Here is a 21,524-nt window from a genome sequence, read left to right on the forward strand (position 1 = left end):
AGTCTTGGATTCGGAACTGGAATTGGGTCCGGTGATCGGAGTTCGACCATTTGGACACGGACCCGGGTTCAGCATTCAGCATTTCGCAACGCCTCCGGGGGCCAATCAATTCAAAACTAAACTGTTGCCGGCCGAGGGCCAAACTCGTCATCATCAATGAAAGTCGTGAAAGTGACGTAATCGCATAACATGTTACAAATTTCGTGGCTGGTTTTGCATATGTTTGGCTTGGGCCCATTTATTTATTAACAAATAATATAAGTTAATGATGAAGAGGTCTGAGATGGCCTGCCTCTTCGCTTTTCTTGTGATTTTCTCAGCCTTGAAAATGAAATTGGGTAAGCATAACGATGGTTGTGATGAAGTTGTGTGGGGTGTTCACATTTTTTGAGGTCTTTAGTTGTTTACAAATAATGTTAAATGTATTATTTTTTGAACTCTCTTTGTTTACACACAATTACGGTTGAGACAACTGCAAAAATCATTAAAAATGATGGTTTTATAATGAAAGAAATTGATTGTTTTGATAAGCCTATAGATCAAATTAATTGTGGGAAATTTGAAATGGCAACATACACTTCAATTTCATTGTTATTTAAGTGTCTTTGATTTGATTATTTCTTAACAATTATTTTTAACTAATTATATATTAAATAATGCTTTGAAATTGTAATTAAACATTTAAAATTATTGTAGGCAATTCTATATTTTTTTATTTTTACCATTTGGATACCTATTCTATGGTACACAAATAAAACACTTTATGTTATTTCAAATTGTTTATTAACAAATAATTTAAGTTAATAATGATGGATGTTTTGTTTATCTTTTGTTTGATAATGACTGTGAAGGATTAGCCTAGGAAAAAAAATACATAACGATAGAATAGAGGATAGCGAAAAAAAAATTGCAATTCATTTGGTCTAACTAACTAGGCGGCCGGCGGATGCAGTGCATCTACCAGGCGGAGGATGCTGCACCGGAACTCCAGCCACCGGAGGGGGCTCCTCCACCGGAACTCCAGCCACCGGAGGGAGCTCCTCCACCGGAGCTCCAGCCACCCTTGGAGCCACCACTAGCAATCGGGGACTGCTGCTCCTGGACACGCATCACCTTCAGGGTTCCCCGCTGCACCACATGACCGCTCTTGAAGAAGGCTCCCTGCGCCTGATCCGCCTTCATGATGATGGCCTTGCCCTTGGAGCCGTATGTGTTGATCAGTTGGCCATTGATGGCAGCCACATCGGCGCCACCGCCACCGATGCCACCGCCCAGGGAGTCCTCCTGCAGCACCAACTGGATGATCTGCGGCAGAATGGCATTGAACTGCTGGGCATCGAAGGAGGAGGCGGCTCCACCATAGCCATGTCCCGCCGCATACGATTGTCCGTAGGAGTGCGAGTGGGAGTGCGAGTGACCCTGGCCGTAGGAGTAGCCATTGGAGCCACCGGATGCATGATACGCAATGGGGGCAGCTGGTGGGGCAGGAGCCGGAATCGAAATGGGAATGGAAATGGGAATGGGAATGGGAGCAGGAGCTGCAACTGGTGCCGGGGCCTGTTCGATGATCTTGTAGATCTGGGCCTGCTGGCCGCCATAGGATCCATGATCATGGCCATAGGACTGTCCACTGGCATAACCGTGACCATGATCATGACCATGACCATGACTGTATCCGGCGGACACAATGCCGCCAGCCGATCCTCCAGCATTGCTATATCCCTGACCCTCCTGCAGAATGACCTTGATGATCTGCGAGGAGCCACCGTGTCCATGACCACCCTGGGCATAACCATGTCCCTCGGCATAGCCATGACCACCGCCGCCTCCATGACCTCCATGACCACCTGCTCCTCCTCCTGAAGTGGGGGTGGCTATCACATTATAGGTGGTCTTGGTGCCACCTCCTCCTCCACCGCCACCTCCACCTCCACCCAAAAAGGACAGGAATGTGGCATTGCAGACACAAATGGTGGCCAGCAGGCAGATGAAGACCTGGTGATAAGTTAATCCGTTAAGCACACATATCCAGCGGTCAGTCCACATTCGGTAATCCACAACTACTCACCTTCATTCTCCGGCGTTAGAAATCTCGGTTTAAGTTTTGACAAAAAAAAAAAAACGTGGAATCGAAGACGATACCTGTTCGTAGTACTGTTCCCGGCCAGCGAATGATGCCACTTTGCAGTCGATCCAACGTTTTTATACAAGAGTTCCGCCGGAGATCCACCAGCACAAAACCGTTAGATGACGATGCCGCGATGGCCCGTGACGTCAGCGGCGGAGAGCCATCGATGTGGAGTCACCACCACCTGCCCGATGCTGCCCATGCTGCTCTTGTAACTCACCTGAGATCTCAATGGGACTGGGATACAGGGTGCTCGTCATACGAAAAATGTGCCCATCACAACAAATATAATTTTCATGTATGATAATGGATCAAGGTCTCCAAATCCCATCATTACTCAGCTCTTTGTGAACAAAAGTTTGTCTTTAAATCCATTTTTTTTTCAATAAAATAGCTAATTTTATAAAAAATCTAACCAAAATCAATCAATTAATCAATAATCAAAAATGCAGGTTATACGAGAATTAAACAACAAACTTTTAAAGAAATCCACTTTAAAATCGGGATCTGATTAGTAAACTTTTGGTATTTGAAATTCAGTTTTGGGTCACCTTTTTGCAAGTCAAATAAAACTTGGACACAATTGACATAAAAATGGGTCTACAAATTGACCATCATTAATAAGAAGTTCTATTAAGCAGATTATTGGGAAATGTAGCCACAAATATTAAGAAAAAACTTGAATATCGTTGACTTAAAAATGGGTCTAAAAATTACCATCAATTTAATTTGATTAAATAATAAACCTTTTTTAAAGCTTATTATAAGAGAATGTATCTACACATGTTTAGAGGTATGTTAACTATGAAATTGGAGGCCAATTTACGAAGTGCAGTTTTGGATCATTGATAAATTGGCTTAAAAATATTACCAGCGCCAAAAATAATAACTCTACAAATAATAATATAGATCGGTAGCGAATAAACAACAATTAAAATATATATGTTTAGTTTTGGGTTACCGTTTTGCAAAACAACTAAAATTAAATTATTGGTTTTTTGTTAATATCATTTAAAAACCATTAAGTTAAAAATTTAATACTCTGTATCGATTTGGTTCCAAAAAGAAATAAAAAAACTCAAAAATAATAGGTATAAAAAGACACCCTGTTGGCCGCGATCGTCTTCATCTATTTCTTCAACTGCCCAAATCATATGCAACAAAAACAAATTGCCGGCAGACAAGCAACCGAAAACCGAAACAAAAACAACAACAAAAACAAAAGCAATATGAGTAACATAATAACAATAACAAACTCAAGCGGATAACACTATTTAACCAGTTAAAGCTTAAACAGATGCGCTCCGCTCCCGAGACGAGGTGCGTCGTAGGTCAAGTCACCGCAACAAACTGACCGGCTTTTTGCATATGATTATCGATTTGAACGGTCCGCTGCTTACACTCAAAAGAAATGTGTGGATTTATTAAGAAACTTTATAGTTTTTTCAACATTTTAAAAGCTTTTACAACCTATTCCAATTTAATATTGTTTAATAATATAAATCTGTAAAGAGATTATGTAATGCATTCTCTAAACAATCTTAATCTATTGAATTTTGCAATACATATTTACACAACTCTTGCCAGGAACTTGTAGTCTATTATATTAACTCTACCACATATTAACTATTTATTTTATTATTTTATAACTTAAAAGTTTTTTTCAGTGTTCTAAAATTTTTAAAATGTATGTTATTCCTTATTTGTACATGATTGTAATGTTTGTAATTTAAATTTGGCAAAATTAAATCTCCATTACCAAACAAAGCAAGTGAAAGATTTTTCTATTATTATTATTATTATTATTATTTGTATTTATTTTTTTTTTCTCCCAGTGTTTGTGCTTATATTGCAACAGAAATTTTGGGCTTGGAAGGGCCAATGGTCGTGGATCGTGGATTGGCATCTCGGAATCCCAGGCAGCCGGATTATTATATCATGCAACATCGTTTTCAAATTTGTTAATTTTGTGTGCATTTTTGTATAAATTATTTAATGCGCGCTATTGCGCATGCGCAGCCCAAAAGATGCCATCTCTTTCTATCGCTCGGTCTCTCGATTTGCTGATGACCCGTTACCAGCACGTTTTTTCGGTTTTAGTTTCAGTTTCAGCTTCAGTTTCGCTTAAATAGCTAAAGAAAAAATAAACATCGAAATTACAGTCGAACTTCTGTAAATCAATCAAAATCAATACGCCATAGACTAAGCCTAATGTATGGTTACAAATTTGTAAGGCCATTTAAAGTGCAAGATTGCGATCATACAACAAGTATAATTAATGTGCTTGCAGACCATTTGTTCAAACATTTTTTAATGGCCTCAATTTTTATGGCCCATAGCCTAACATAATATACAACATTAGTTTTGTTTTTTTTTAAAGAGTGTATTACAAATTGAAAATATAAGAATTCAATTAGAAATTTTGAAATCATATAAAAATTTAGATACATTTATATATGAATATATGAAGGGAAAATTCAAAAAATATTGCAATATCTTTTAGACAGCTTTAAAAGTGACTTCGATAAGCGAAATTGCTCCTCCGAATTTCAATTAAAGTCTATTAAATGTTAAGGTCATTTGTTTGGTGCTAAATATTTTAACAATGTTTTCTGGGGCAGTCAACGTTAGTGAAGTTTTACTGTGCATTTTAAGGTGATTGGAATTTTATCACCTCGCTGTTATTGTTTTTACAGTGGGGCCACAAGTGTGGTTTGTCTGCTGGGTGTCAAAGCATCTTGTGTTGGGGCAGGCCGGGTTCCCAGAGTCCGGAGCTCCATGAATGGTAATCGGAATTATTATAATGCGACCGATTTGACGTGGTGTGTGCAAATAGTGACCAACTGATCAATGGGCAGCGCCGCGTGGACCGGAATCGGCTTATGCAACACAAAAATGTGGTTTACGATATGTCATATATATTTAAATGTGTCGATTGAAATGTGTTTTGCCCAAAAATTCCCTAGGCAATAGCATTTCACATGCCAACGCGATGAAGACAGACTGAAGAATAAGTTTAGCTAAGTATGGTTTGGGTTTACATATTTATAATAAATATATTAATCTACAATTTATCTAGACACATTCATTGCAATAATATAATAAAGGGTTTAAACCAAAACAAAGGCAACATCATATCCAAAAACAAAAATGTGGTCCTATAGTATTCAAAAACCAAAAGTTTAAAAATGTATGTTATCGAAACTGATAAGGTTAACATTTCTTTATTATCAAAGAAGTTGCGTTTGGTATCGGTTTTGAAAGGAAAAAATATACTCTTGGCACCTTTTAGCTATCAACAGCTGCATTTTTACAAGTATAATACAATTATACTTGTCCGCCTTTTGTGGGCAGAATTTCTTATGGCAACAAGTCATTGGGTATCCGATAATTTGAGTATACTCCACTGAATCGAATCACCCAGCCGGTGCCATCGAAGTTGACTGTCTTGTGGAAGTGGACAACCACTTCATTGCGCTGGCTCTTGTACATTTTGGGATCGTCTTCGCCACAGAATCGCCGCATCTCATGTTCCTCACCAGTATTCTCCTTTTCTAGAATCTGCAGGTAGTCCGTCTGACAGGTGCTCTTCGAGCCAAGATTGATGTCTTAAGGTAGAACGAGAAATATATGAGATTTGGAATCTATAGTTTTAGGGCAAATTCAACTCACAACTAAAGTCAAGAAGTACTTTATTGTTGCTCGGCACACGGACGGTCCAACGACAGTCGGAGTTATTCCGAACATTGACCGGATAATAGGGATTGGTAAAGACGCCGGCGAAGTTGTAAAAGTGCCCTCCGCAGCCGGGTTCCTTATCTGCCGGAGTAGCCAGATAGGTGATGTCGATCATTTCTACTTTTTTGTACTTGTTCACATTCAGTGTCAGTCGATCCGAATGGCTGAACAGGGCCTTTCCCTCGTCCTCATAGGGACAGAACTTTTTCAAAAATTTAAATCTGCCGGCATAGATCCATAAGTAATTATAGCAGTACACGCTATCCAGCCGCAGTTTGTTGATATAGAGACTCAGTGTGTGATTGACAGGTGCTTGAATGTTGATATCACAATGTGCTGTCTGCCGAATTCTTCCCTGAAGCCCGCCGTAAACACGGTCGCATATGGAGGACATGGAGATCTGCAACTGGAATCCGGATCGGGGGACCAATCCATTCGTCTGATACCTTATGTACATTTCGTCGGTGCCGTGGTAAGTGTCCGGCTTCATGTTACCACAGTACACGTGCTCCGTTCCATTTTTTGAGGATCTATCTCCATCGATTGACAGCCAGGACCCAAATTCCATAAGCCCGGCATCCTAAAAAGCGGGATTGTATCAACAAACATAATTAGACCCACTCAAAATGATTTTGTGAAGTGAAGAAACCACCATCACAAATTGGTATGTGCCCTATTATTAGTTAGGAAGACTTCAATTGAAAATATATGTTTTAATGATCCTCACCTGTCTGCTGTAGATCTTCAGGTATTCGTCTACACAGCTTCCATTGGCATCAGGTCCTTGCAGATCAAATTTGACAAATCTCACAATTAACGGCGATTCGCCCATGATTCTCCAGTAGCAAGCATTATCGTAATTCCCGCCCGGAGGTCTCAACGGACTGGTAATTGTGACTTCTTTCTGTCTGTCGGTGTGCAATTGAATGTATGGTTTACCGCAAATCCATGGTATAGCAGTTATTGTTAGATTAAAGCCGGAATCGTTCACTTGGGCATCGGTGACGAAGCGCAGGAAGATGTTATTCCGCGTGGTGTTAAGCCTGGGCGGCAGATCTTGACCGCAGAAACGTCCAATGATATCGGCAAAAGGTCCGCTGCCATCGCGCAATTCCACATAATCTTTGTTGCAGTTCGCCGACTGCTGAACGTGAAAGCTGTTGAACTGTAGACCGATTTGCTGATCATTGTTGACTCGGAAAACGATTTGGCAATCCAGATTGGAGGCGTAACCTTCCGAGTTCTTGAATTTTTCATAGTTATAGCTCAAGGAACCGTTCAGTTGTATAAGCTGATCGCAGTTTGGCACCATGTTAACCAAAACTCGAAAGGAGGGCACATTATTGGTTCTCGAGTAACTGCGAATGAGACCCCCATTCTGGGCAATATTGATAATACGCAGATCCTCGCTTATGCGACCGCAGAAATGAACTAGCCTGTTTTCGAATTTGGGAATAGAACCGGCGTACACCTCGACGCCACTGTTAACACAACGGGCGTCATCATCGGAATTGATATCCAAAAGCTCGAATTTGATAATGATCTTGTGACCTTCGGGTGCTGTCAAATTCCAGAGACAATCATTTTCAGGCATTTGGGAGGATTCAATCACTCCCGCTGTGCTGATTACACCTCCACATTGAATAGTGCTGTAGTGCAATATGAAACCATGAAAATTTTCTAGGTTTTCATAACGAAAAAAAAGACTAATCGATTCCCTGCCTGTGTATTTAGTAATGTTATTAATTTGATTCTGTGAATTGCAGACAGTGGTGTTCTTTACGTTATCCTCGGCATCTCGCATGTACATGGTGAGTTCGTTGACTTCACAAACGTCGGGCCTTCGTGAGAAGCTGACCTGGACCCCTTGTCCCACTGAGGGATTTCTGGGTACTATAGTCCAACTACATTGCCATTTATCTTTGACGCTGCTCGTGTAATATGGACTGGTCAACTGCTGATCCTTCTCATCGGCGTAAAGTACTCCTCCGCAATTTACCTCGAACCTGACCGCAAAACCATCGCCCAGCACATTGCCATCGGATCGAAAGATCAGTCGCAGATACGTTGTTGTGGTGTTGATCATCTCCGGCGGCGATCGACCACAAATACGCTGCAGATCGGTCCAATTACCGGACGATTCTTTGCGTTGCTGAACGAGCAGATAGTCCTTGGTGCAGCCGGAGCTCTCCTCGATATAGAAACGATCGTGGAAGGTGAGACCAATGTGGTAGCCCGACTCCGCCTCGACCTCCCAGATGCACTCCACGTTATTTTTGTACTGATCACGAAAATTGATGTCGCGGTATGGTGGGGTAACCTTGCCACCGCATACCGATCCGAACGTAATGGTCACATTGAACGTGGCATTGGGGGTGAAGTAATCCGAGTGGTATTCCAAGAAGATACCGTTATATATCTCCGTTTTTAGAGCGTATGTCTGGTTGCAGAATGTTCCTAGCAATTCAGAGCTCTGATGCGGTCCCTCGTACATCTGAAATAGTGGCAAAATTACAAAAAATAAACAAACGGCATGATATTAATGGCTCGTGTCATAAAAACCAAAAAGTGAAATAAAAAAAATCTCTTACTTTGAGGTAGTGGTGAGAACAATCCGTCTCGTTTGATCCAACGGCCGAGGGCGAAGTGGGCAGGCTGACCTGCAGCAACACCTCCAACAGGATATCATGGTAAACGTATGCGCCAATTGGTGGACGAATGAGCCAAGCACAGTCTACGGCTCCCTGAATCGCATCCATTCCCGATGGCTGTTCAATCGTCATTTGCTGACCCACTTCGAGGGTTATCACTCCACCGCAGGCTTGCATGCTATATTCCAATACTAGATTCTGCAAGGATTGATGGTCGTCGACACTGACTTTCACTTGAATGGGGAACGGCACTCGAAGAGAGGGAGGGTTCTGGCTCGCCGTGGGGGACTTAAAGGCACAGAGGATAAACTTTTCCAGCCATTCCGACCCATCCATCTCGATTATCCGGAGCGGCGCTGATATAAAGCAGCCAAATCGAAACCAATCTATCGAATGGTTATGGTCGAATTGTTTCACCTGAAAAGAGGAGTTCAAGTGAGATTTCATGAAATGTTCCTTAATAGAGATTATAAATTGAGAGTAAAAATATAATAAAAGACAAACACAGACATTGCCTCATTGTTTTTTAACATATACGCATAGAAATCGAGAGGTAGTCGTTTTGTAAAATATTTGATTATTGTTATACATAGATGCAAGCTAAGATTATAAACACTTACCCGAAGCAGGATGGTGCTGTCCAATGCTGGCTCCATGTTATAGCTGCAGAAAAGTGGCTGAGTGAGATTGACACCTTGAAAGGCCAGCTCCTTGACCTGATCTTGCTCGATCTCGAGCAGCTGGCACGAACTGGTCCCGAAAGCACTGAAGCGCATCTTTATTCTCTGATTAGCTAGGGGCAATATAAGGGTTTTGATGCTCATTGTATTTTGGTAGGACTCAATAACCGCAGGCGGATGACTGTCGCTGTTCCATATAATCGAGAGCATATCGCGATCGTTGGCAATTTCAAGGTATCTCCCGAGGTACGCATAGGTTTTCGGCCTCTCCTTCATGTTAAAGTCTAGAACTTCCAGGCGCACTCGTTGGCCCTTGGGTACCTCCAAGTGCCAGTCACAGAACTTTACTCTGTCGGGACCTTCGGGATAGTCGGGTGATATAAGAACGCCCTGACTGGCCACGATGGTCTCACTGCAGCGGGAACGCACTGACTTGTAGCGGAAACGGAATCCCTGACCCTCCGGCATAGTGCCCTTCTGATAACGGTATCGGATCACGATCATGTTGCTATCGGTATACAGGTGTTGAGGAGTGTGTCCGCAAATTGTTCTGTTCGCGCCCTCAAGCAGCAGATGGTTATCCATGGAGCACCCGCCATTCTTCTCTTCGGGGATCTCGAGATACTCAATGTTCAGCTCGATATGGTGGTCGCTCTCCAGGTTGATGGTGTACACACACTCCCCCACTTCGTCGCTGTCGGTCAGCAGGAGATTGGGCGGCGGAGAGGTTATGACCCCATCGGGACTGTGATAGGAGCCACCGCAACGGGCCAATCTCAAACTGGCCTTGAAGCCCATATGCGGATTTAAAATATCCGTGTAGTAGAGGATTTTCAGCTGATTGCCGGAGGAGTAGATGGTGTCCGGCTTGCGATTGCCGCAAAATCGACCAATCTGTCGACTTAACGTCGTGCGGCCATCGAACACCTGCACGTATTCGTCCAGGCAATCGGAATCCTTCGAGTCCAGATCGAATTTATCCTCAAAGTTCAACACAATGCGATGCTGTATCGGAGCTCTCACAGTCCACATGCATTCGGTATGCGGTTTAGGGATATCGGGGTACGCAGGTGAGCTGATGAACTCTTCGCCTCCGTCAGCGGATAGTTCGATTCCGGCGGAACAGCCCAGATCCACTTCCTCGAAACGGAAGGTCACTCGAAAACGGGGTGTGCCCACGTACTGTAATTTCACATAGGCCCTATTCGAAGAGGTTTCCAGGACACCCTGAATATTATTGTCACAGTATTTGCCGCTGCCCAAAACGGGCGAGTCTTGATCGAGTCCATTGTGTAGGACAAGGAAATTATCACAGTGATTGAAATCACCACCACTGTTCTGAAACTGTGATTCGGGAAAGTCGATCTTGATTCTCCTGCCCTGCCGCACCTCCAAGGTCCACTCACACTCCTGGCTGCTCCCCTGGACATCTTTGATCTGCAGGACCTCCGTAATGTTGACCCGCCCTTCCACGGACTTTATATGCGAACCACAGGCCGTATTCACCGTAGCATTGAAACCGGTCTGATTAAATGATGCATCCGAATTGAACTCCACCCGAAGATAGGGCTTTCCGTGGAAGCTTATATTACTGGATTCACTGGGAAAAGAGCATAGTGTACTCAACTCCGACCAGTTGTGAAAGTCACTACTGCTAGAGATCTTTAAGTAGTCCGCTAAGCACTCAATCCCGGGAGCACTGAACACCTCCAGATCAACTTTAACCAGCTTTATAATCGCATGTTCGGCCGGATTTAGGGGTTTCAAAATGCAACTACAGCTCAAGTCATGTTCGTAGCCATTCGGATAGCCCGGCGAGTGCAAATCGATGGCCGTTTGGTCAATAATTAGCAGCTTGTTTGCACAGATACTCGTTTCCGAGTGCAGCACTTTCGTGGACAACTGGTGCCATCTTAGGCGGAATGGTGCGCCGTTGGCGGTGATACATATCACATTTCCGCTCGATTGGATGGGCCCTTCGGGATCTGTGACTTCGATTTGATCTGAATCAGCCGAAAAGCCGTCGTAGAAGCGTAAATGCGGTTGGTCTACATCCTTAAGGTGGAGCACTGTTACCACCACCAAATAGCCCTCGTCCACGGAAATTCGCCACAAGTACGAGCCATCGAACTTGCTAGGAAAGTGGGGTGATTCCACAATGCCATCATCGCCATTCAAATTGTTATTGCGTTCTAAAAAAGGTGGTTATTTGAGTTGTTTTTTTTTCTTTTTTTTTTCTTTTTTCTTTTTTTTCTTTTTTTTTTCTTTTTTTTCTTTTTTTTTCTTTTTTTTCTTTTTTTTTTCTTTTTTTTAATTTTATTTGAATTTTTTGTGTATAAATATACTCACCATAGTTGTAAAAGGCAATGAATCCCGCGTTCTCATTGGCATCATCGCTCTTGAATTTCATCCAGATGGAACTGCGCGAGTGTATCGTACTGGGCACCTGGGAGCCACAGTAAACTCCTATAAGGTTTCCCCTCGCCGAACCCTCGCGCACCTCCAGATAATCCCGATTGCAGCCCTCCGATTCCTCAATTCTCATCGATTCCAAGGTGAGACTGAGGGCATTGCCCTGGCTGGCCTTTAGCTCCCAGATGCACTCAATGTCTGGGGGATACGAGTCGGGGTAGTGCGGCGAACTGAAACGACCGCTAATGGCGGTGTATACGCTGCCACATGTCGCGTCCATGATCATGAAGTTAGCCTCGAACTCGTCCACCAACTGGAGGGGCACATTAATGGTCAGTGCCTGGCCTTCGGAGTAAAAGGCCGGCGGGTGGGAGCGGCAGTATTGGAGACTTGGTGTGCCGGCGACCTCCGTACCCTCGTAGATCTTTACGCAGTCGTCCTCAGTTGGAGTGACGTCATCGCGCAACCTTATATGCGTGGGCGTAAAAATGATTCGGTTGCTTGGCTCCTGGGCTTGCAGCACCCACACACAGCTCTCGTTTTCCTTCGGCTGGTGTGCCAACTGAATGTACTTCAAGTCCGTATCCCTAATGATAACCTGCAAGAAACGAAGAATAGTTTACTCTACGGGCGGCTTGAGTACATATTTGGAAACCTGGAGAACGCACCGTCTGACCACAGGACTCGTGGAAGTGCAGCCGGAATGGGGTGAACTTGTAGATGCCATAGAGGAAGTATCGCACCAGTGCTCGATTGGTAGTTGACACTATAGATGTGTTAAATTCATCCCTTCCATTGCATATCTTGAACAACATATGATCCTCGGTGTCGTCGTCTGTGAGATCGAAGGCCTCTATAAACTTCGAGGTGCAGTTGCCATGCTCCCACATTTTTGAATCCAGGTTTTGCACCTCGAACACAATACTGTGGTGAGGGGGCGCCTCCACCTGCCACTCGCATCGTGCGTCCATTAAAAAGGGGACTGGGTCGCTTAGCAGCTGAATCACTCTGTTCCTGGTCGAGATCTTGCCACCACAAGCTGCGTGAATGAAAAATATGCAATTATGAAAATACCTTAATAAGTTGGACAGCACTAAAACACTAAAAGCGAAAATCTTATCAAGTCATTTCTACACTCGAACCCTCGAATCGGATATTTGGATAATAGGGATTTTTCTAGACCACAACCTTATGCTCACTTTTTTCCACTGTTCGATAGGTGGCGTTGAAGCCTCGCCCATTATGCGAACCGTCCGAGACAAAATGTACGTGCATCCTATGTCCAGAACTGGTGAGAACCAACTTGACCCTGGAGCCACAATGACGCTCGTCTGCCAGCATCTCAGTTTTATGGTCAGAAACCTACATTTAATGGATTATTATGTGTGGTTCGGGTAATAGACAATTGCCAAACTCACCGTCAGCGCATCTTTGGTGCAATTGACGCTCTCCTCGATATCCAAATCGGTAATAGTAAGCTCGATGGCCTTTTCTCGTACCACTTCGATTAGCCAGTAGCACTCCATGTTGTTGGGATACATTTTCGGGTGGTTCGGCGAATGGAAAGTGCCGTTTTCGCCGTAAAGGCTCTCCAAACAGCCAACCACTTGGTAGTCCAACTGAAAATTCAAGCTGCTGGCATTGTGAACAATGGTCAGCAGATCACCTTTGGAATCAACCACACCGGGGGACAAGATGGTGTCGATGTCGCGACCATCTATGATGTACAATCCAACCGGCGGGACACCTGGCAAATGCTGCAAATGGGAGACTTCCAGGCGAATGTGATTGCCCTTGGGAGCCCGAATTGTCCATCTGCAATTCACTAGCATGTTCTCCCAATTGAGTTCCATGTAGTTCACACTCTCGATGGTTCCAAAGGGGGCCGTCAGGTTTTGTACGCAATTGGGTGTGTATGATATCCGGAATCCGCGGTGGGAGTGGGAACGTGAATACGAATCGGAATGGAAGACCACGGTGGCTTGGCTGGTATTCAGATTAATCTGTTCCATTGTCCGTTTGCAGATTGTCTTTGCCGGCCGATCGCCGGGCATTTGAAATCCCGAGTAGATCTTCAAGCTTTCAAAAACGCATTGGTCCAGAAAGAATCCTAGAATATTAATGTCCTCGATGAGCAGTGAAACCCCCGATCCGGGGTGCACGCTCAACCACCACTTGCAGTTTAAATGGGCGGGATACGCATTCGGGTATCTGGGTGAGAGGATGACACCCGTGTTGGAAGGCAGGTGACCACCGCATTGGATGGCTATCTGGCGCCAGCGGAGGTGGAAGCCACGCCCACTGATTGCTGAATCCGTATGAAAGAGCAATCGAAACTCGTAGCCGAAACTGGGTATCCGCGTGGTTATTGTCCTCCCACAGAAGCGTCCTATTAGCGGGGAATCTGTGCCTCCCCCATTTCTAACCTCCAGATAATCCCCAGTGCACTTAGGGGAGTACTCCAAATCGAATAAATCGATCTCAATTTCCAGCTGATAGTTGAAGGGTCCAGTCAAGTGCCAATCGCAGTCCAAGCTGGAAGAATAGTTTGTCATCGGATAACCTGGAGAACTCAGCTCCCCACTGGAACCGTGAATGTGTCCACCGCACTCTTTACGATCCTCAAATGAGTAAGACAACTCGAAAAGGTCTTCTCCTAGTTTTATAAACGAGCTGTACTTGATGACCAGATGGTTTGAATGGCTCACCAGATCATCCGGCATCGATCTGGAGTGACAGAATCTGCCCAGGGACGTGTTCTTAGCATCTGTAAGCTGGGCATTCAAACTGTCGAAAATCTCTATAGAACCGAATGTACAGTCATCAAAGGGGCTGGCAAATCGCAATCGGTTCCAGTGCAATCGGATGGCCTTTTTGGGCGGAGCCAGTATCACCCAATAGCACAAGTCATCCGGATTATCTGGCAAACGGATGTGATCGCCAGGCGTCGTGTGCACTCCGCCGCATTTCCGGCTTCCAGTGGACAACACTTCGTACTCGAACTTGAAGCCACGACCCGTACTGTCTGCATCTGTGGTCAGTTGGTATTGCAGGTAATTCGTCCGGCTGATAAACTCCTGTTGCGGCTTATTCTTGCTGCAGTAGGGTCCCAGGATCTGGCGGTTCAGCCCATCGATTATCTGTAGAAATAAGGAAATTATGAAGAGGGATAAAAAAATCTGTTATGGGTGCCAAATTCGTTTTCTTATTAACCAATATTTTAATTGAGAATTATATTACATTATATATTTATATTAATAATACCCAAATCAAGAAAAGGCAGTTCTTGAACCTTGGTTAGTTCAAACTTTGTATTTAATCTTTAGTAAGACCTAAAACAAGAATGGGAAGTTGTTTACATCATTATGTTCTTGTACATCAGTACATTTGTAAAATTGAACAAATTATTGCCGCTATTCTGCATATGTATGAATGTATGTATGTACGTACTAAATTTTCCTAATGTTTGCAGTGAAAATTTCGATTTACTCATGTACTTATTTATCTTAATTTAAATACCCGTTACTCGTAGGGTAAAAGAGTATATTGTATTTGTTGAAAAGTTGCCGACTCTATAAAGTGGTAACCTGAATGACGGGTATAAAATTACTATAATTTTGCTGCTTACAAGCTTAATGTCCTGTGTTCATACATATGTACATATATATTCAAAAAGAAGAATGGAGAAGTAAAGACTAGAAGAGACAAGAAAAAAATGCGAGAGAAATATTTCCGTTATCTCTCTCAAAAGCTCTCTTCATTCATTTCATATGTCTTTTTTATCCAGGAGCGGATTTAAAGTAAGATATTTCGAGGTAAAGGAACTTCAATCAGTTTGTGTTGTTATTATAGGTGTACAGAAAACTTTTCGTGGGGAAATTGTTCCCTCTGACCGCTCCCGTCTCTCGAGTCGAAAACTCGATTTTATCTCATTCATCGGCAAAAAGACAAAGAATTAAATTAAATTTTCGTATGTTTGGGATTTAAAAAGTTATTAAAACGATTTCAAAGGCGTAATAAAAAGTGAGTTACACAAAATAGTTGCCGCTCTGACAATTTAATTCGGTGCGTTGTTTTTTTATGTTTTAAAAATGAAAACAAATGCCTCTTAAGTGAAAACAGTTATAATACATACATACATACATTCTCCGAAGTTATTTGAAATATTTCTTTATATGAATTTTAATTTTTTTTAGTGGTAACAAAATACAAATTAATTAATATGAATGCTTTAGAGCAATAACAAAACTATTCAGGACACAAATTTCAATAGAGGTATGTATGTATGTATGTGTGTATATTCAAATCTGAAGAAGGGGAAAATATTTTGTTAACGAAATATTATTTTTTGGGGATTTGGAATGCTATGAAACTCACCTTTAAGTTAGTAGTTGAACAATCTTTATCATTTTTAACTTCTTGATCATTTTCATAGTCTTCATCGTCGTTCTCGGTGCTTTTCAGCTCAAAGTCTATCAGCTTCACGCTGATCAAAGTGTTGCTGGGTGTTTTAATCGTATAGGTGCACAGGCGATCGCTCCTGGTCAGACTTGGATATCCGGGGGAGGTCAAAGTACCTGTGTTACTGTCCAATGTGAAGTCACAGGACATTCGGTAATTTAGCTCGAAGCTGCCTGCGGCGGCATAGAACTTAACCATCACTCGATTTGACTGCGAGGTGAAAGATGGTGGATTGGAGACCGCAGCATCCGATCCGCAGATCTTGTCCCTCAGAGCAGTACTATCCTCATCTATCAGTTCCACGCAGTCCAGGGTGCCCAACTCCAGGTGGACAAACTGAATGACTATCTGTTCACCCGCCGCCAAATGGATCTCGTATTCGCAGAAAGCTCCACTGGTTGGCTGTCCAACTGCAGATGATGCCGATATGGTACCCATCTTGGCAGTGTAGGAGCCACCGCAGCCGGGCACAGAATCCACCGCGGAATAATGAATGCGGAATCCCGCATCGCTACCCTCCGCATCCGAGTGGAACTCAATTTCCGCCCGGTGGGTGGGCAAAATCAGTGGCTCCGGATGCCCACTACTGCAGAATTTGACCAATTCGCGACCAGAAATGCTGTCTTTGATCTGAAAATCAAGTGGTTTTTAAAATTACAATTAACAATTACCACTTAATTATATTTATTTATTTGGTTGGTAAACTCAAGGTCAAACTTGGTATTAAGACCTTTTTGTAACATAATACTCGACATTCATTTTTTAGAATCCAGAAAATATACATATTTTCAAGAATATTTGTACTTAATCCCACAACAATTTCCTTAAACCCTTAAGATTAAATTTAAAACGGATTTTAAGATGAATATCAGTAGTTTTTTTTAGAACCACAACAATATGTAAGAACATTTCTTTATATCAATAATATTTTCTTACAAAAAAATTAAAATTTATAAATTTTTTATTTGTTTTCGATATGAGTGTAATCTTAACATTCCTTACTCACCAGGACAAAGTCAAAATTGCAATTATCATGCTCCTCCAGTTGAAAACTTATAAATGTGAGCTTGATGCGCTTGGTCATTGGTGCCACCAAATGCCAGAGGCAGTCCATGCTCTTTAAATAATTTCCCGGTGATCCTGGCGAATAGAGTGTGCCACTTTCCTCGACATCCAACTTGCCACCGCATTGCGGTTCAATCGAGTTCCACGTGAGATCAAATCCCTCCTTTGCAGTCGCATTGTCAGAGTGGAAACGCAAAGACAACTGATTCCCGGAGGACACAATATTGCCGCTGTTTGGAAACTGGGCTCCACAATAGCGGCCAATAAGTCGGTCTTCTTTAGACTTGCCGTCGTTAATTTGCAGCCAATCGAAGCGGCACTCCGTTGAGTCCTCCAGATCGAAGCTATGAAAGGTCACATTCAGGACCAACGATTCATTGGTTTGGATTAGCCAGCCACACCGCGAATTGTGTTCGTATTGCCCGCCTTTCGGTGGATATTTCAACCTGCCCCTTTCGGCACTTAGGATGTCGTTGCAGGCACTGTGTTCTATGGAGCACAGGTGTCCAATATAGCCCGGAAAACACTGGCACACAAAGCCATCGGCAACTGTGTTTTCAATACTACAGATCCCCATGTTTTGGCAGGGATTCGGATCGCATTTATTCGACTCCGGCTCGCATATCGGCGGACGAAATCCTTGGGGGCACAAGCAAGTAAAGTTTGAGGGACCTTCACGGCAAATACCATTATTCTGCGTATTTATTGAAAAACAATCGAAGTGGGATCAATCGAATGGGATCAATATTAAATCGAGCGCTAACCAATAAGAAAATTCCCAATTGGAATATAAAGAATATTGCAAGGCAAGTAAATATTGTGTTTTAAAAATTTACAAATTCACAAATATGTAACGCGTTAAAAAAAACTATTTATCAATTGTGAATCTGTGGTATTTTCAACCAAGATAGAGTTAACTATAAACCTTGACAGAATACGGTATTTAACACTAAACAAATATAAAAAACTTCTTAAAATCAATAATTGTTCAAGTAATAACAATAAACTGGAAAAAATAAATTTATAATGACCATAAAATATATTAATACTTTACTTTTAACTACTTACCTTTTTTTACAATATAAAGTTGCTGCTAAGCGGTTTTTATACACTGATAAAAAAAAACGTAGTAAATCCAAATTTTTTTTACTCAATTTAAATATTTTTCGCTTTGATTTTCATTGCGTTGCGGTTTTAGTTATTTTAAATTTAAAAATATTAAAATTTTTTTATTTGACTATGTTAGGAATTGATTTTAATATATAAAAAATGGTTTTATTTTGAAAATAAAAGTAAAATTAAATTAAATGCATTTAAATCAATCAGGAACTGTTTAAAATTTAATATCTTTCACATTGATTAAAACATTTGAAAAAACATTTGTATATAATATAATCATTTTATATTTAATTTTAATAATTATTTTTACTAATCCATTTTTTTATCAGTGTGTATATTTAAGAGGGCAAACTTACAAGGCAGGGTTGACGTTGACAATTTGTGGTCGATTCGTTGCGGCAGCCACTCGGACCGTAACCCGTTCCCATCATGCCCATTGGACAGCTGCAGGATGCCGATCCGGAAAGCAACTGACAAGTGGCCACCGGATGGCAGGGATTGTTCTCCGGCGGGCAACTTCTGTAGCTTGTTTCACCCGGAACACTATTTTCCGACGGAATCCGTTCGCACACCAACCCATCACCGGTCCAGCCCATCGGACATTCTCCGCAATGATGCGATCCGTAGGTGTTTATGCATTGGACCTTGGGATGAAGGCTACAGCCACCATTGTTCGTCTGGCATTCGTCCAAGTCCTGGCAGGACCATCCATTTCCGGTTAGGCCAACGGGACAGGGCGAGCAGGTGAAGCTGCCCGGCAGATTGATGCATTTGGTGGAGCAGGGTGCATGGCCCGATGCCCCAACGCTGCACTCGTCCACATCCTGGTCACAGGCGGGGGTCAGTCCATTGGTCGTCCAACCAGGATCGCAGAGGCAACGGTAGCCGGTGGCCTCTGAGCTTGGTACGCATGACCCGTGGCCACAGAGTTCCCAGGAACTCGACTGCAAACAGTCCGCCCTTCGCTGGGTGCAGTGCATCCCATGCCAACCCGCTGCACACAGGCAACTGTATGATCCAGGCCGATTGTGGCACTCGGCTCCATTCTGGCAACCCAGATCGGTGCCCTCGTACAGGGCGCACTCGTTAACGTCCACCTCGCACAAGGTGCCCTACAAAAATTACACGCAATGCGAAATTTAAGGGGAGTTCTCCTCAATCCAACATTTGGGTTAAAATTTGTTTTTTGAGGGATTACTCACCTCGAAGTTCGATGGACATTCGCAATAATACGAGGTGAAATTGTTGACGCATTTTCCTCCATTTTGGCAGGGTGCATTTTTACACTCTAAATTTGCCATGTCATATGAAAAGTTCTCCACCACCCGAAGCTGCTCCTTGAGGCGTTCCAACAGAGCCTCCGAAACGCTTGAGCTATCCCGATAGAGAGAAATAACGAACTTTAAGGCTATCACTTGTATCCAAAATACTCTTTTCATGGCAATTGCTTACATGAGTTTCGAATTAACTTCCAGTTAAACTCCATTGAACTCACTCCCATTTATATTTTTTTTGATATGGGTTTTCCTCGAAACCACTCGTTTTTAAGCTGGTTAACACTCTAACCCAAAAATTAATGAACCAATCGGTTCTTACAAAAAAAAAAATGTACACGTGTGTAAGATGACAAATTGACTGCCTTAACTAACGATTCTAATTTTAAAATTGAAATAATTTTAAAAACTTCATAAAATTAAAAAAAAAAAAAAAAAAACCGTGAACTTTTTAAACAAAATCGTAGTAAAAAATTTCGGTTTCCATTTTTTTTTTATTTTACTTCGTTTATTTTAATTATTTTTGAAACTCACTAATATGAAAATTGTGCTAATTAATTTTCCGAAAATTCTGTCACAAGTGTTCTTCTTTGGCTTGAAAGAGTTTTCAAACATTTTTTTTTACGAATTTTCGTATACTAGTAGGCAAACCAGTATTTACAATATACTAAATATACAACAGAAAATATTGCTTAAACTAAGAACAACAACATTTTGAAGTGTGTTTTTGAAACCCTTTAAACACGGTTATCTTTTACATTTTCCTCAATTATATAAAAATTTAAAGGTATCAGACAAACTCGCATCGTCATTTTTTATGCGAAACTTGTATGTTACGTATACGTAATCCTTATAAGGATTCTAAAAATGTTTACCTGTTTAACAGTTTATCCAGCATGGCACTCAACCCTTTGGGCCCAAAAGCTAGCATTTGAAAATCATTCAGTTGATCCTCTAGCTGATCCCTTACGACTTTTTCGACGGAATTCCATTCAGTTTTGGGATCAATGGTTTTGGGTTCACCGGTGGCCATCAGAAGATCCAGCACATCGATTTCTTCGTTGATGGTTAGCCGCGAATTTCCAGACAACAGAATACTGATATTGCGATCTACTCCGGACGCGAAAATTAGATTCCCATCTCTGCTTATGATACTTGGCCTAATAATATCAACAAAATGAACGAAGTCTTTAAAATTTGTATAATGTTTAGCTTATTAAAAGATATCTTAGCAAGTTTTAAATTTTAAATTGTATAAAATTTTTTTCTGGGATTCTTACGAATTGACAAAACATTCGGAATTAGGCAAAGTATCCGTAATAAGAAAAATGACCAAAAACATTTGAAGTCTGGTCCACACAGCTTCTGGCATTTTGTCACATTTAATTCAAAAACACTAAAAAAAAAACATTAAAAAGTGTCTAGGAAATATAAACTGGTCCGTTAAAATAACTATGATCGACTGAGCTCTTTTCGGATATTATTCTAAATTAAAATTTACGGAGCGGGGGCGTTTCGAAAAAACGCAGATGATAAGAATTTTATAGATAATTAATTAGATTTTGGCAAGTAACCACTGCTTTTACATTGAAATCGGTCATAGAAAGTCTCCTAATTTTAATTAAAGTCAAATCGGACTTTTGGGGCGTTTCCCAAAAACAAAGTTGATAAGAACAAATAGTTTGATATTTATTGGCAAACGCGTATTTGTTGGAAACTATAATGTTAAAAGCTCTAATCTCAGCCTTTTCTCAAATCTCCACTGTTTGTAATAAAAACACGAATTTTTTGGTTGAAAGATAAGAGTTTGTATTTTTATATAATTTTTCAGTATTTTAGCTGTGTTGCTCTTTGCTGTTCTTTGTTGTTCTTGTTGTTGTTCATTATTGTTATAACTTATTTTAATTAGCTTTTCGAAATATTAGTATTAAATGTGGTTTTTAAAAGTGAAATGTAAACAATTTGTCCTCATCATTGCGGATTCGCATTGAATTTT

The 21,524-nt window shown here is 41.7% G+C and overlaps 2 protein-coding genes across 2 annotated transcripts; both read right to left on the reverse strand.

The window, feature by feature from the left end:
* Positions 1-760: 760 nt before the first annotated feature.
* LOC128264571 (keratin, type I cytoskeletal 9) lies at positions 761-2,198 on the reverse strand. The gene is made up of 2 exons (XM_053000126.1): positions 2,069-2,198; positions 761-1,995 (listed from the first exon to the last, which is right to left on the reverse strand). The coding sequence occupies exons 1-2, from the start codon at positions 2,072-2,074 to the stop codon at positions 958-960; spliced, it is 1,044 nt and encodes a 347-aa protein (XP_052856086.1). The 5' UTR covers positions 2,075-2,198; the 3' UTR covers positions 761-957.
* Positions 2,199-5,272: 3,074 nt separating this feature from the next.
* Positions 5,273-20,967, reverse strand: LOC128264554 (cubilin homolog). The gene is made up of 15 exons (XM_053000094.1): positions 20,809-20,967; positions 20,404-20,688; positions 19,457-19,628; positions 18,611-19,366; positions 17,077-17,829; positions 15,987-16,700; positions 13,028-14,749; positions 12,809-12,971; positions 12,278-12,648; positions 11,547-12,207; positions 9,138-11,389; positions 8,458-8,934; positions 6,594-8,360; positions 5,801-6,446; positions 5,273-5,736 (listed from the first exon to the last, which is right to left on the reverse strand). Exons 1-15 carry the CDS (start codon positions 20,898-20,900, stop codon positions 5,489-5,491), a joined length of 11,079 nt encoding a protein of 3,692 aa, XP_052856054.1. The 5' UTR covers positions 20,901-20,967; the 3' UTR covers positions 5,273-5,488.
* Between the last annotated feature and the right edge of the window lie 557 nt (positions 20,968-21,524).

This window comes from Drosophila gunungcola, unplaced genomic scaffold (assembly GCF_025200985.1).
Source record: "Drosophila gunungcola strain Sukarami unplaced genomic scaffold, Dgunungcola_SK_2 000074F, whole genome shotgun sequence".
Taxonomy (NCBI): Eukaryota; Metazoa; Arthropoda; class Insecta; order Diptera; family Drosophilidae; genus Drosophila; species Drosophila gunungcola.